The sequence below is a fragment of the Tursiops truncatus genome, chromosome 16, assembly GCF_011762595.2.
Source record: "Tursiops truncatus isolate mTurTru1 chromosome 16, mTurTru1.mat.Y, whole genome shotgun sequence".
Lineage (NCBI taxonomy): Eukaryota > Metazoa > Chordata > Mammalia > Artiodactyla > Delphinidae > Tursiops > Tursiops truncatus.
The window spans coordinates 73,522,213-73,538,925 of record NC_047049.1 but is presented as its reverse complement, the minus strand read 5'-3'; the positions used below and the strand labels follow the sequence as shown (position 1 = coordinate 73,538,925).

At 36.6% G+C, this 16,713-nt stretch overlaps 1 protein-coding gene across 1 annotated transcript in view; it reads left to right on the top strand.

Moving 5' to 3' along the window:
• Positions 1–16,713, top strand: part of ZNF37A (zinc finger protein 37A) — a 104,336-nt gene that overhangs the window by 11,639 nt on the left and 75,984 nt on the right. Inside the window, 3 exon segments of the mRNA XM_019935919.3 lie at positions 2,833–2,977; positions 3,629–3,724; positions 9,126–9,230. Of these exon segments, the coding sequence (XP_019791478.2) occupies positions 2,833–2,977; positions 3,629–3,724; positions 9,126–9,230 (346 nt within the window).

Genomic DNA, 16,713 nt, shown 5'->3' with positions numbered 1-16,713 from the left:
ATAGAACTTCTTTGTCAGGTATATGTATTCCAAATGCCTTCTCCCACTCTGTTGAATTTTTATTCTCTTTCTGTCTTTTGATAAGGGTAGGTTCTTAATATTATAGTATTATTATATAATTTGTGTCCCGTTTAAGAAATCTTGACCTATCCTGAGGTCATGAAGGTATTTCTTATGGCATTTTCCAAAATTTTTATTGTTTTACTTTTCAAGTTTAGGTCTATATACCATCTAAAATACATTTCTCTTTACACTTAAGGTAGCAATAAATGTTCATTATATCAGTAATTAAACTAGCATCACTTATTGAAATGATTGTCCTTCTGTTACCCTTGTCATAAATCAAGTGACATATATGTGTGGGTCTGTTTTTGGCCTCTTCTTCCATTCTGTTGATATGAAAATTCTTATGCTGGTATCACACTGTTTTAATTATGGTATATTGATAATTATATAAGATAAATGATACTCTTTCTGGCTTAATTTTTTTTCAATATTGTTTTGTCGATTTTCACATATTTCACAATTAGCTTGTCTGAGATTTTGTTTGAAATTGCTATGAATTTGTACATCAGCATGGAAAGAATTGATATTTTTTATAATATAATATTTTATAATATTGAGCCTGCCTATCCACGAATTTGTTACATTCCTCCATTTATTTGGGTCTTCTTATTTTCCTTCATTTTATTTTTTGTAAAGATTTTCGTATTTTTCTTGCTATTGTGAGTTGTACCTTTAAAAAATTTAATTTTCTGAAATTTGCTATACTGAACTTGTATCTAATTTCTAAAACTTTTATTTTGGATACTTTTTTTTGGATTTTCTGTGTACTTGATTGTTATACTATATTACTCAAAGCTTTAACTTCAGAAAAATGTTGAATAAAATTGGAGATAGTAGGTGTCTTTATCTTGCTCCTGATTTTAAGTGGAACACTTTCCATATTTTACCATTAAATGTGATACTTGCTGGAGGTATTCGTAAAAATCCTTTATCACATTGAGAAAATTCCTTTCTATTTCTAGTTTGCCAAGAGTTTTTTTTTTTTTTTTTAATCCTGCTTTTCTGTATTTACTGAGTTGGTCATGTCATCATCTCTTAGGTTTAAAAACTATTCTTTCTTGTAATTCTACCTTTTAGAAAATTCCATCGTGGCCTTCATAACCTGTTCTTTTTCTGTAAGCTAGTTAAAAAGTGATTTTCCCTCAGCTTCCAGTCTTTTTTATTTTCAATCTTAATTTTCTGAGAGCCTTCTGATTCATTCTTGATGACTTCAGACACTACTAAACTATTAATGTCTACCAAGTCCTTATTTTCATTCTACACCTCCAGTATTATGGTTCAAATTTATTATAGTTAAGAAATATCTTGCTAAAGTACAGTGCCCAATCTATTTTCTTCTAATGTTGCTGGCTTGCTTTGTGACTCTAGTATCTGTACAGCTGTTCATGCATATACCCTGAGAAAACATTTCCTTTTCTGTCCGTGAATTGCTGATCACGTTCTGTTGCTGTCTATCTCCTTTTTTTTTTATTATTTTTTTTTTGCCGTACGCGGGCCTCTCACTGTTGTGGCCTCTCCCATTGTGGAGCACAGGTTCCGGATGCGCAGGCTCGGCAGCCATGGCTCACGAGCCTAGCCACCCTGTGGCATGTGGGATCTTCCCGGATCGGGGCATGAACCCATGTCCCCTGCATCGGCAGGCGGACTTTCAACCACTGTGCCACCAGGGAAGCCCTCTATCTCCTTTTATCAGTGCTCTACTTGCATCCCAGTTTCTACTTTAGTAGTTTATGTAAATGGTGTTGTTTTGTCCTTTAGCTTTCCCTTCCCATTTTTAAAAAAGAGAATTGGTTCTGATATAAAAACCTGGTCACATACTTTCAGTATATCCTTGAATCTCTTCTTTGGCTCCTCTTTCTCTGCAGTAGTGATCCCTCAAGTAGAGGCATGAATTCTAGATGATATCAAAAACAATACAATTGAATATCTTCTTTTATATGTTCTACAGACATTTCAAGTTCAGTAGGTCCAAAATCTTTCCTGTCTCATTTTCTACACATCCTAATTATTGTCTCTGAATTGAAGGATTGGAACCTAGAATATGTATTGTAGTGAAATAAAATATTAGACTTTTTTTTACATTTTAAGTCTAAGAATAGAACTAAAGTTCATAATAAATTTATTGTTTATTTCTATAATTTATAAATATAAACTTCTGTAGTGTTCAAAAATATTCTTTAACATGGAAAGTTATCACATACTTTGGAGACTATTGGTCTGAAGTTACTCTGTAATCTGTTCCTTGAATACATCCATGGCCCTTTTTCTTATCTCAACTCCTCCTCTGCTGTTTGCCTTTTTGCTCATCTCCTGAAGATGTTAGAGGGCCACTGCCTTTGCCTGTGCCCTGGCCTTGTGTTCATGAAGAACACAGTGTTACTCTTTATCCAACAGCTGTTCTTCCTCAGTGAAGCTCAAAATAGAACTACTTTTGCTTCTCATTTAATCTATTATATGTGTACTTTAACAATAGTGCTTGTAACATATTACTGCAAGTTTTCTTACCAGATTATATGCTTCTTGAATACAGGATGATTTTTAGTAATCTTAGTATTTCCAAGGACTAGCATAGTTGCAGATCCATTGTGCGGGCTTGATAATTAATGCAATGGCAGAATATTTCTACTCTGATTTCTCTTCTTCTCCCAGAGTATAAAGCAAAAGAAACATTCTGCAAACCAATTTGGTAATCTGTAAACAGTAATCATGGTAAGGATTTGTTTCCATACATCTTTTTCCATGTCACCTTAATTCTGAACATTTCAGATTGAACAGAAATTCCAGGGATCAGTATCATTTACGGATGTGACTGTGGGCTTCACCCAAGAGGAGTGGCAGCACCTGGACCCAACTCAGAGGTCCCTTTACAGAGATGTGATGCTGGAGAACTACAGTAACCTTGTCTCAGTGGGTAAGGTCTGTTTATTATGTAATTCTCAATGGCATTTAAAATTTTTCTTTTAAACCCTAATTCTCAATTAGGGTTAGATTAAATTATTAGATCCTCATGGTGGGATTAATGCACTTACAAAAACAGGAGGAGAAAAGGGATCTTTCTGCATTCTCTACCATGTGAGGACACAGCAAAAAGATAGCTATCTGCAAACCGGGAAGAGAGGCCTCACCAGATTCTGACCATGCTGGCACCTTGATCTCAGATTTCTCAGCCTCCAGACTGTGAGAAATAAATTTCTGTTGTTTAAGTCTCCTGGTCTGTGGTATTCTGTTATAACAGCCCGAACTGACTAAGGCATCAAGTAATAATAAATGCATGAGAATCTTAAATCAGACCCTCATCCTGGCCACAAATTTATAATGAAAAAAAATGCCTTTAATTAAGAAACATATGGACATTCTGTAGAGTTTAATGATATTTAAGATTGGAAGTCAGGAGTTAATGTTTATTGGTCACTTTTGGGCACCAGGAAGACATTTGTATTTACTTCTCCAAGGAAATGTTCAGTGGCACTTTCATTGACCAGCTCTAGAAGCTTCCTCCTCTTTCAGAGTCCCTGAACTCTAGGCCACCCGGTCCAAGTCCTAAATTATTTCATTTTGACAGGGTATTGTGTTACCAAACCAGAGGTGATCTTCAGGCTGGAGCAAGGAGAGGAGCCATGGATACTGGAGGAAGAATTCCCAAGACAGAGCTTCCCAGGTGAGTTAATGTGTACTGAACAAATGAACATCAGGGAATTTATTAGTCCAGAGGTTGAAAACTTTAAAATATTTTTTGAAGAATATCACATTAGAGAGTCTAATCCTTATAAGTGACTTAAAATACTGGTATTTTGAGGGCTTCCCTGGTGGCGCAGTGGTTGAGAGTCCGCCTGCCGATGCAGGGGACACGGGTTCGTGCCCTGGTCTGGGAAGATCCCACATGCCGCGGAGCGGCTGGGCCCGTGAGCCATGGCCACTGAGCCTGCGCATCCGGAGCCTGTGCTCCGCAACGGGAGAGGCCACAACAGTGAGAGGCCCGCATACCGCAAAAAAAAACCAAAACAAACAAACAAACAAAAATACTGATATTTTGAATCACACCTCCAGATACCACTGTTACAAAAAATGTTCTCCTTTTGATTCACTTTTTGAATATTCATCATTATTAAATTTGTCAGTAGTCGAGTTTTTGCCCATCTCATCTTTACTCGTTTTTCTTGGTTACTCTATGATTCTCAAAGCAATTTCAGTTGCCTGCCTTACTACCTCCATTGCTCTGCATTCCTGTTGTTATTGGCCATTTTTTGACTTAAATAATTTTTGAGTACCTGCTATACTGTAAGAGCTGAGTGTAGTGTGAAAAAAATAATGTCTTAATGAGTTTATAGTAGTGTTGTTAATGGCCACAGGTATGTGAAAAGGTGCTCAACATCACTAATCATTAGGGAAATGCACATCAAAACCACAATGAGATATCACATCACACCAGTTAGAATGGTTAGCATCAAGAAAACAAGAGTTAAGATGTGTTGGCAAGGCTGTGGAGAAAAGCGAACCCTTGTACACCGTTGGTTAAGATGTAAATTGGTTCAGCCAGTTTGGAAAACAGTATGCAGGTTCTGCAAAAAATTAGAAATAGAACTAGAATATGACCCAATATTTATACTTCTGGGTTGTATACCCCCCCAAAATGAAAACAGGATATTGAAGAGATATATGCATTCTGATGTTTATTGCAGCATTATTCACAGTAGCCAGGGTATGGAAACAATCCTAGTGCCCATCAACAGATGAATGGATAAAAAAGATGTGATGTGTACAATATGTATACACAGTGGAATATTATCTAGCCACAAGAAAAGGAGGTCATCCTGCCATTTGCAATACGGATGGGCTTTGAACACATTATGCTAAGTGAGATAAGTCAGATAGAGAAAGACAGGTTACTATATGATATCACTTATATGTGGAGTCTGAAAAAGCCAAACTTAAAAACAAGAGCGTGACATGGTGGTTACCAGAGGATGAAAGATGAGGAAATAGGACATGCTATTTAAGGGTACCAACTTGTAATCAGTAAATAAGCCTTAGAGAGCTAATGAACAGTATAGTGAATAGAGGCAACAGTATGGTATTATAATCATCAAATTTGCTAAGAGACTAGAACTTAAAGAGACTAGAACTTAATTCTTCTGCTAAAAAGAAATGATAATTATGTAACATGATAGTTGTGCTAATTATTGCTACAGTGGCAGTCACAGTATAGCTTATAAATTTGTCAAGGTAACATGTTGTACACCTTAAATTTATAAAGTTATATGTCAAATATATTCTAATTTTTTAAAAAGTAGTGTTTTGATTTACATTTCCCTGATGATTAATGATGTAGAGCACCTTTTCATGTACTCTGTGGCCATCTGCATGTCTTCTTTGGAAAAATGTCTATTCATATCCTCTGCTCATTTTTAAATCAGATTTTTTTTTTGCTATTGAATTGTATGAGTTCTCTATGTATTTTAGATATTAACCCTTTTATCAGATACATAGTTGTAAATATTTTCTCCTATCAGTAGGTTGCTTTTTTCATTTTGTTGGTTTCCTTTTATGTGCTAAAGCTTTGAAGTTTGATGTAGTCCCACGTGTTTATTGTGCTTTTGTTGACTTTGCTTTTGGTTTCAAATCCAGAAAAAAAAAAATCATTGCCAAGACCACTATCAAGGAGCTTATTACTGCCTATGTTTTCTTCTAGGAGTTTTATGGTTTCAGGTTTTATGTTCCCATTTTTAATTCATTTTGAGTTAGTTTTGCATGTGGCTATACAGTTTTCCCAACACCATTTATGGAAGAGACTGTCCTCTCCATGTTGTATATTCTTGGATCCTTTGTCTTAAATTAATTGATTTTGTATGCATGGGTTTATTTGGGGGCTCTCCATTCTGTTCCATTGATCTATGTGTCTGTTTTTATGCCAGTACCATGCTGTTTGATTATTATAGCTTCGTAGTATAGATTGAAATCAGGAAGTGTGATACTTCCAGCTTTCTTCTTTGTTCTCAAGATTGCTTTGGCTATTAGGAGTCTTTTGTGGGTCCATATAAATTTTAGGATTGTTTGTTCTACTTCTTTGAAAAATGCTGTTGAAATTTTGATAGGGATTGCTTTGAATCTGTAGATTGCATTGGGTCATATGAACATATTAATAATATAATTCTCTCAGTCTATGAGCATGGAATAACTTTCCATTTGTGTCTTTTTCAGTTTCTTTTATCAGTGTCTTATAGTTTTCAATATGCAGGTCTTTTATCTACTTGGTTAAATTTATTTTTAGGTATTTCATTCTCTGATGCAGTTTTAAATGGTATTGTTTTCTTACTTTCTCTTTCTGATAGTTTGTATTAATCTATAGAAACAACAGATTTTTGTATGTTGATTTTGTATTCTCCAACTTTACTGAATTCATTTATTAGTTCTAAAAGTTTTTTGATGGAGTCTTTGGTGTTTTCTATGTGTAATACCATGTTATCTGTAAATAATGACAGTTTACTTTTCCCTTTCTGATTTCGATGGCTTTTAAAAAATTAATTAATTTATTTGGTTGTACCAGGTCTTAGTTGCGGCAGGCAGGCTCCTTAGTTGCAGCTTGCCAGCTCCTTAGTTGCAGCACACGGGCTCTGTAGTTGTGACATGCAAACTCTTAGTTGTGGCTTGCATGTGAGATGTAGTTCCCTGACCAGGGACTGAACCCAGGCCGCCTGCCTTGGGAGCGTGGAGTCTTATCTTCTCTGGTGGGGAAGTCCCTGGATGGCTTTTATTATATTTTCTTGCCTACGTCCTCTGACTAGGACTTCCAATACCATGTTGAATAGAAGTGTCAAGAATGGGCATCCTTGTCTTGTTCCTGATCTTACAGAAAAATCTTTCCGCTTTTTACCATTGAGTATGATTTTAGCAATGGTCCTGTCATACATGGCCTGTATTATGTTGAGGTACATTTCCTCACTACCCACTTTGTTGAGAGTTTTGATCACGAATGAGTGTTGAATTTTGTCAGATGCTTTTTTTTTCCATTTATTGAGATGATCATTGATCTTTATCCTTCCCTAATATGATGTATATCACATTAATTTCCAGATGTTGACTCATCCTTTCATTCCTGGAATAAATTCCACTTCATCGTGGTGTATGCTGCCTTTAGTGGGTTGTTGAATTTGATTTGCTAATATTTTGTTGAGAATTTTTGTGTCTGTCTTCATCAGGGATATTAGCTTGTAATTTTCTTTTCTCTCAGTGTCTTTGTCAAGTTTTAGTAACAGGGTCATGCTGGCCTTCTAAAATGAATTTGGAAGTGTCCCTCCCTATTAATTTTTTGGAAGAGTTTGAGAAAGATTGGTAATAATTCTTTAAGTGTTTGTTAGAATACACCAGTGAAGCTGTCTGGTCCTAGGCTTTTGTTTGCTGGGAGTTTTTTTGATTATTGATTCAAACTTCTTACTAGTAATTGGCCTGTTAAGATTTTTAATTTCTCCTTGATTCAGTGTTGGTAGGTTGTATATTTCTAGGAATTTATTCCTTCTAGTTGTGAAATTTATTGTGGTATAGTTTTTTATAGTAGTCTCTTACCCTTTGTATTTCTGAGGTGTCACTTGTAACATCTTCTTTTTTGTTTTTGGTATTATTTATTTGAGTATTCTTTTTCTCACCCTGAGACTGTCTAAAGGTTTCTCAATTTTGTTTATCTTTTCAAAGAACCAACTCTTAGTTTCATTGATCTTTTCTACTGTAGTTTTAGTCCCTATTTCATTTTTATCTGCTTTAGTCTTTGTTATTTCCTCTTCTACTAATTTGGGCTTCATTTCTCCCTCTTTTTCTAGTTCTTTGAGTTGTAAAGTTAGGTTGTTTATTTGAGAGTTTTCTTATTTCTTGATGTAAGCATTGTCATTATGAATTTCCTGCTTAAAACTGCTTTCACTTCATCCTGTGAGTTTTGGTCTGTTGTGTTTACATTTTCATTTGTCTCCTTTGACTTCTTCTTTGACTCATTGGTGTTCACTAGTATTTTGTTTAGTCTCCAAATATATGTGAACTTTCCAATTTTCTTCTTGTAATTGGTTTTTTTCATTCTATATCATTGTGGTTGGAAAAGATGCTTGATATGATTTCAGTCTTCTTGAATTTGTTAAGACATATTTTGTGGGCTAACACATGATCTATCCTGGAGAATGTTCCTTGTACATTTGAGAAGAATGTGTATTCTGTTGCTTTTGGGTGGAATGTTTTGTGTATATCTGTTAATCTGGTCTGATATGTTGATTAAGTCCAGTGTTTCCATATGGATTTTCTGTCTGGATTATCCATTGACAAAAGTGGGATATTATCCCTACTATTATTGTATTGCCATCAGTTTCTCTTTGACCAGCCCTTGCTTGTCTCCTTAGTCCCACATACTACAAGTCCCTTCATTCGGGTTTCCCAGTAGTCTGAGCTCTATCAGAACTGTGACATCATCTCAGTATTTTCCCACTCACAGTGGAACTTTTTCTTGCTGGGAGTAATTTTTATTTGTGGTTAATCACCTCTAAGTTTTCTGTCTCTTGTTTTACATGTGTTTACCACAGTTTCTAGCTGACTCTTTTCGTAGATATGGGCTCTATCTCAGTTTCTTCTGTATTTGAATATTTATTTCCTTACTTAATGGTGATATGAAGTTAGTAGTATTCTGTATCTCCTAGTTGTGCCAAAGTCATGGATTGTTGTTGGTAATTTTATTTGTTCTCCTTATATTGATATTTTTAGTTTTTTGGAGGATTCATGGAGAGATTCAAATTTAAAGAGTTTCTGTTATTCCTCAGATGTTGCAAACCAAATGTATGTGTTCTAATAACAGTTTCCTCTCCCTTTTTCCACTATACTGGCCTTTTTCTTTCTTGCATTTGTATTTTCACCTGAAACCCTAGAAATAGAAAAAATACATACTTGCAGTTATTTTTATCCCTGGAGAATAGACAAGAAAGCAAAGTCAGCTACAAATAATGTAGGACATTTGTATATAGTATATAGGTCTCGTCCCATAAGAAATGTGTTAATGTTCATGTGATGAGATTAATTTTTCTTGTTTCTAGAAGTCTGGAAGACTGACCACATGAAAGAAAAGAGCCAAGAAAACCAGCCTAAACATGTGTGGGAAGTTGTATTCATCAATAACAAAATGCTGACTAAAGAACAAGGTAATGTAATAGGAAAACCACTTAACTTGGACACAGATTCTTTTCCTTCCAGAAAAATACTCTGTGGGTGTGACTCATGTGGAATGAACTTCAACTATGTTTCAGAATTCGTTATCAATAAGAAAAACTATTTAGGAAAAAAGACTGATGAATTTAATGCCTGTGGAAAATTGCTACTCAATATTAAACATGAGAAAACTCACACTAGAGAAAAAAGTGAATTTTTTAAAAATGGGAAAACGGTCAGTCATAATGAGGATCCTGTTCAGCTTGAGAAGATTCAAACTTTAGGGCAAAATTTTGAATATAGCATATATCGAGAAACCTTCCTTGAAAAGGCAGTATTGTATACACACAAAAGAGAGATCACTGAAGGGAATGACTGTGAATATGATGAATATGGGAGAAGGTTCTGTGATAACTCAGCCTTCTTGTTCCATCAGATAACTCCCCCAAAGGAAAATCACTATGAACTTAGTAATTGTGGGAAATCCTTATGTGTGAAGTCCACCCTTTTGAAACATCATGGGGCATATTTGAAATACTATGAATGTGATGAAAGTGGGAATAATTTCAGGAGGAAGTTGTACCTCTCACAGCTTCAGAAAACTCATACAGGAGAGAAACACTTTGAATGTAATGAATGTGGGAAAGCTTTTTGGGAGAAGTCACACCTCACTCGACATCAGAGGATACACACGGGAGAGAAACGCTTTCAATGTAATGAATGTGGAAAAACTTTCTGGGAGAAGTCAAACCTCACTAAACATCAGAGATCACACACAGGGGAGAAACCCTATGAATGCAGTGAATGTGGGAAAGCCTTCAGCCACAAGTCAGCCCTCACATTACACCAGAGAACACATACGGGGGAGAAACCCTATCAGTGTAATGCATGTGGGAAAACTTTTTACCAGAAGTCAGACCTCACTAAACATCAGAGAACACACACAGGACTGAAACCCTATGAATGTTATGAATGTGGGAAATCCTTCTGTATGAATTCACACCTTACAGTACATCAGAGAACTCATACAGGTGAGAAACCCTTTGAGTGTCCTGAGTGTGGGAAATCTTTCTGTCAGAAGTCACATCTTACACAACATCAGAGAACACACTTAGGAGATAAACCCTATGAATGCAGTGCGTGTGGGAAAACTTTCTACCATAAGTCAGTACTCACCAGGCATCAGATAATTCATACAGGGTTGAAACCTTATGAATGTTACGAATGTGGGAAAACCTTCTGCTTGAAGTCTGACCTTACGGTACATCAGAGAACTCACACAGGGGAGAAACCCTTTGCATGCCCTGAATGTGGGAAATTTTTCAGCCATAAGTCAACCCTCTCTCAACACTATAGAACCCATACAGGGGAGAAACCCTATGAATGTCATGAATGTGGAAAAATCTTCTATAATAAATCATACCTAACTAAACATAACAGAACACATACAGGGGAGAAACCCTATGAGTGCGGTGAATGTGGGAAAACCTTCTGCCAGAAATCACAGCTCACTCAGCACCAGAGAATTCACGTAGGGGAGAAACCCTATGAATGTAGTGAATGTGGAAAGGCTTTCTGCCATAAGTCAGCTCTAATCGTACATCAGAGAACGCATACAGAAGAAAAACCCTATAAATGTAATGAATGTGGAAAATCTTTTTGTGTGAAATCAGGACTTACTTTGCATCAGAGAAAACACACAGGGGAAAAGCCTTATGAATGTAATGAATGTGGAAAATCCTTCAGTCACAAATCATCCCTCACGGTGCATAACAGGGCTCACACAGGGGAGAAATCTTGTCAATGTAATGAATGTGGGAAAGTTTTTTACCGTAAATCGGACCTTGCTAAACATCAGAGATCACACACAGGGGAGAAGCCCTATGAATGTAACACATGTGGGAAAACGTTCTCTCAGAAGTCAAACCTCATTGTACATCAGAGAACACACACAGGAGAAAAATCTTATGATTGAAGCGAATATTAGAAATGTTGAGCATTTCAGACAATTCACATCATGGAGAAAGCTCTGTTGACATCCTGAATGTTCCGTAACCTTCATCCACAAACTGGCCTTATTTTACTCTAAAGTAATGACATGGGACATATCTCTAGACTGCAACAAGTATAGGACAGTCTTGTTAAGAGGTAACATTCCATTGAACGTCACATAACTAATACTGGCATAAAACCTCACAGATATTTTGATTTTGTAAAAATTGTAGCAAAAATACAAACTAGGTTATGTCGTAATTTATGTTGGGGAGAAGTCTGTCCATTTGAGACATATGGCTTGAAGATTTTCTTTAGAGGTAATCAGACACTAGAAGTTAGAAGTTGTGTTTTGGTTTTGATGTCATAGTTATTTTTAGGAAACAAATTGTAATTTATAGATGTATATTGTGCAATGTAAAGCTTTAAAAACTAAAAAAAAAAAAAAAAGTAAAATAGACTCACAAGAAGTTGCAGTAATAGTACATAAAATTCTCATGTGCCCTTTACGAAGCTTCCTCTAATAGTAATGTTACATAACCATAGCAAGTACAAGGAATTGATGGTACTCTACTACTAAGTCAGATACAGACTTTATTCATATTTCACCAGGTAGTCTGTGTGTTTATGTGTGTATTTCTATGAAATTTTATGGTTTATATATTTGAGTTAACCTTCACAGGTTGCAAAATCAAAAAGGAATCTGGAATCTGTATTACAATAAGATTATAAAGGAATCAGGATTTCACAATAAGAAGTTTCCTTGTATTAATAATCACAGCCTTTCTGCCACCCTGATTTTGGCAACCATTTGAATATGAAGCTTTTTAAAAGCAGAGATAAATTGACTAATTAGGGCAACAGCACTAAACACCTGTGAAGTATCCCTTAAGTTCACAGGGCTATATATGTAGGAAACTATATGTTTCCTACACAGAACTTAATGAAATTGTGAATAGAAAATAGATACTCCTAGTTTAGCAGTTGTTAACAACATTAGGCACATCTCCCATGTGTGTAGGGCCTGGAGCAACAGTTCAATAAAAGGAAGCCCACAAAGCTAATGTCTAACATTTTAAAACTTATATATCAAAATAACAGAATGTTCAATAAAATGTATTCTATGCATGGGGATATCTAGGCCCTACTCCCATTGCCCCTTTTCTCTTTTCACCCATGGTTCATCGCAAACCATGATGTGCCTTGAGTATACATATGTAAATACTCTAGCCTTCAGCCTAAATTTATCCAAACCCTGTGTAAGCAACTGCTTTCCAAGACAGGGTCCAGGAAAGAAGCCTCAGACTAGATGACACTCAGGGCTGTAAATTAGACTAAATTCCAGGGTCTGATGTACCCAGAGATCTGGGCCCTTAATGACTGTTGATTCTGTGAGAAGGAGGATTGAGCCTGGAGCAGGGCCAGAGTAGAACTAGAGTGGTGCTTTTATTGACAGGGCAAAGGTGATATACTAAATTACATGATCATATTATGTAAATAATTAGGTTAAGCTAATAATCTAAGATTACATAACCAAATGATCTTAGATTGCACACAGAGTCTAAGCTTCCATTTTAGGAAACTAGACAAAGAAGAGCAAATTAAGTCCAAGGAATAAAAAACAAAAGAATAATGAGAATTAGGGCAGATATCAGAGTAATTGAAAACAGGAAACCAATAGAGAAAATCAGTAAAACCAAAAGCTGGTTCTTGGAGAAGGTCAATAAAATTGATAAATCTCTAGCCAGTTTAACTAAGAAAAACAGAAGACACAAGTTGCTAATACCAGGAATGAAAGAGAGCCATAACTACTGATCCCATGAGCATGAAAAGGATTATAAAGAAATGTTATGGACAACTCTGAGACCACAGATTTGATAACCTAGATGAAATGGGCCAATTCCTTGAAAGACACAATCTGCCAAAACTCACAGAAGGATAAATTGGAATAGGCATATATCTATTCAAGAAATTGAATCAGTTGTTAATCTTCCAAATCAGAAAGTATTAGGCCCAGATGTTTTCACTGGTGAATTCTACCAAATTAAGGAAGAGATGGTGTCAGTTCTCTACAATATCTAACAGAATGTGAAAGCAGAGAGAATACTTCTTACTCATTGTATGAAGCCAGCATTACCCTAATTATAAAACCAGGCAAAGACATAACAAGAAAGGAAAACTACAGACCAATATCTCATGAACATAGATATAGAAGTTTTCAACAAAATATCTGCAAATTGAATCCAACAATGTATAAAGAGAATTACATGCCGTGATCAAGTGGGATTCATCCAGGTATGCAAGACTGGTTCAACATTTAATAATCAATTAATGTAACCCATCATGTCAACAGGCTAAAGAAGAAATATTATATGATCATATCAATAGGTGCAGAAAAACATTTCAGAAAATCCTAACACCCATTCGTGATAAATAAGAAACTCTCAGTAAGCTAGGAATACTAACTTACTATAAATAAATACTAAGGAATTTCCTTAACTTGGTAATAAACATCTATAAAAATCCTACAGCTAGCATCATACTTAATGGTGAGAAACTAGTTGCTTTCCCAATAAGATAAGGAACAATGCAAGGAGGTCCCCTCTCACTACACCTTTCCAGCATCCTTCAGGAAGTCCTAGCTAATGCAGTAAGACTAAAAGGTACAGATTTGGAAGAAAGAAATAAATCTATCTACGTTCACAGATAACATGATTGTCTATGTAGAAAATTCCAGAGAAACAACAACAACAAAATCTCCTGACACTAGTAAGCAGTTACAGCAAGGTTACAGGATATAATGCTCAAGCAGGTGATAAAAAGAAGTGAGCTATCAAGTAACAGACACACAGAAGAACCTTAGATGCGTATTGCTAAATGAAAGAAGTCAATCTGAAAAGGCTTTATACTGTATGATTCCAACTGTAATGCATTCTCATAAAGGCAAAACTGTGGAGAGAGCAAGAAGATCACGGGTCCGGGGTGAAGGTGGGAGGGATGAATACGTGGATTACAGAGAATTTTTAGGATGGTGAAACTATCTTGTAGGATACTGTAATGGTGGATACATGTCATTGATTTGTCAAAACCTACAAAATGTAAAACACAAAGGGTCAATCCTAATGTAAACTATGGATTTCAGTTGTAAAACTATATCAGTATTGGCTCATCAGTTGTAAAAATGTACCACACTAATGCAAGATATTAATAATACGGAACACTGTGGAGGGAGGTGGAGGTGAAGGGGTATATAGGAATTCTGTGCCTTCTCATTTTTTCTGTAACCCTAAAACTACTCGAAAAAATGCAGTGTATTAAATAAATAAACAACCCTGCCTCATATAACAGAATACATTAATCTGTGAGGATGCTTTCTTACATATTTACAAAATTGAAAACTCACATCACTCAGTACCAATTTTCCCATGTGGGGTTGGGCTGGGGAGGGGAATGCATTCTCAGAAATCATATATTGACAACCACTGAAGCATATCTTCAATTACAGCTTTCTGCTTTTCTAAGACTTATTACCTTTTTTTGGAATTATCTTAAATTCCTTACCTCTCATTATAACATCTTGTTTCTGTACTAAAGTTTTTGCTTGTCAGTCATACGTTTTTGCACTGCAGCTATAATCACCACTAATGAATATTTGGGTTGTTTTTATAGTCTTCGTAATACTTTATTTATTTTAATATTTATTTAATTATTTATTTGGCTGTGCTGGGTCTTGGTTGCAGCCTGCGGGATCTTTGTTGCAGCATGCGGGATCTAGTTTCCTGACCAGGGGTCAAACTCGGGCCCCCTGCATTGGGAGTGCGGGGTTTTAACCACTGTACCACCAGGGAAGTCCCCAAAATACTTTAAATTATAGCAACTTAAGGCCCAGTGTAATAGAGTCTCTTAACACCTAAAACTAAAAGGTCCTCTAATGTCCTAACTTGCACATTTCCCTCCCCATTCTACTCCCACAGATAAGGTCCTGTAATCAAACAATCCTCCTGTTTTACCAAGGCAACCAGGTGTACCTGTGGTTCTTGCTTTTCCCTGAGTAGCAAGTTTCACTTCCCTACCAGCCCGCAAGATTACTCAGAAAAGCCAGTCCCATCCTCTCACAGGAACCAGGGGTCGCTGCACCCTCTTGATAGTACAGAGCCATTTCCCACAACCCCTAGTTGTTCCCTCTGTTCCCAAGTGCACTACCTGTGTGACCTTGGATGGCATGTGGTGCCCTCTTGCCTGGCCTGTGAATATGCATAACTAGTAAACTTATGTAGATCTCACCTGTCCAGTGTGAGATGTCATGTGTTCAGCTATTCCATTACCCCAGGGCAGGAATCCCGCCACCAACAGAGTGACTAGAAGGCAGTTAATACAGTTGGCATCATGAGCAGGATTATCCATCCAAGACAGGTCACCTAGTCAGTGTTAGCTCATTGCTCTTGGCTAACTGGTTCTGTGATGTGGCAGAGGCCACTTGGGATAGAACCACCAATCGCTGGTAGGCTTGCACTTTGGCCTGCTCTGCTCTGTGTTCTTTTTTTGGAGTGTCGCTCTCCCTTCCCACTCTGAGAGGCTGTTTTCGCTAAGAGAGAATTATTAATTGGCTATGCCCCTGTGTGCCTTGCCATTGGGTTCAGTCTGTTTGGCAGGTGGTCTCTAAGCTACCTATGAGGCCAGCTGCTGGACTTTGATACTCTCCCTTGTAACCACCCAGAAGGTCCATGCCATGGGTGATTGGATAGAGACAAAAACTGAAAGCCAAGACTTTACATGGCTAGAAATCCAAAATAACCGAGGAAATTTGCACAGAGAAAACAGAGAGAAAGAAACCTGCGTGGCAGAAAAAAAGACCACAGCCATGGCAGACAGAGGATGTTCAATCAATCAACCTCTGGGTTATGGGCCCAGCATGCTTTTGCTGCACCACCTGCTACCTATTTCTATGTTGTAAAAAAAAAAAGAAAAGAAAAAAAATTCTGTGCTCATAGTTAGAGGGGAAAACTCCCATCCTGTGGCACAGCAAAGAGGTTAATTCAAATGCAACTTAAGCCTGGGATCCTTAAGCCATATGCAGAAACCATTGCCAGGGAGCAGGCCCCTAACCCTGACGATCCTGATCGGATGCTCTCTGGAGACAGAAATTTGTAAGTTTGATTAGAGTAAAAAGAACCCCTCCTCCTCAGAAGTATATCCAGTAACCACAAAAAGAAAAGAAATGGAAAGAAAGAATGAAGGGAGGGAGGCAGACTTAGACACAGGGAGAGGAAACAACAAAATAACTGATACAAAAGTCCACAGTCTTTTGTTTTTGTTTTTTTTTTAATTGAGGTATAGTTGCTGTACAATATTATGTAAGTTAGGTCCACAGTTTGACCCAATTGGAAATCCAGAATTTACTAATATAATTTATACAACAAAAGATAAAAGGGTGCTGATTGGCTTTTATACCTTCCAAATTAACTTTAGTGTTAACTCTAGTAT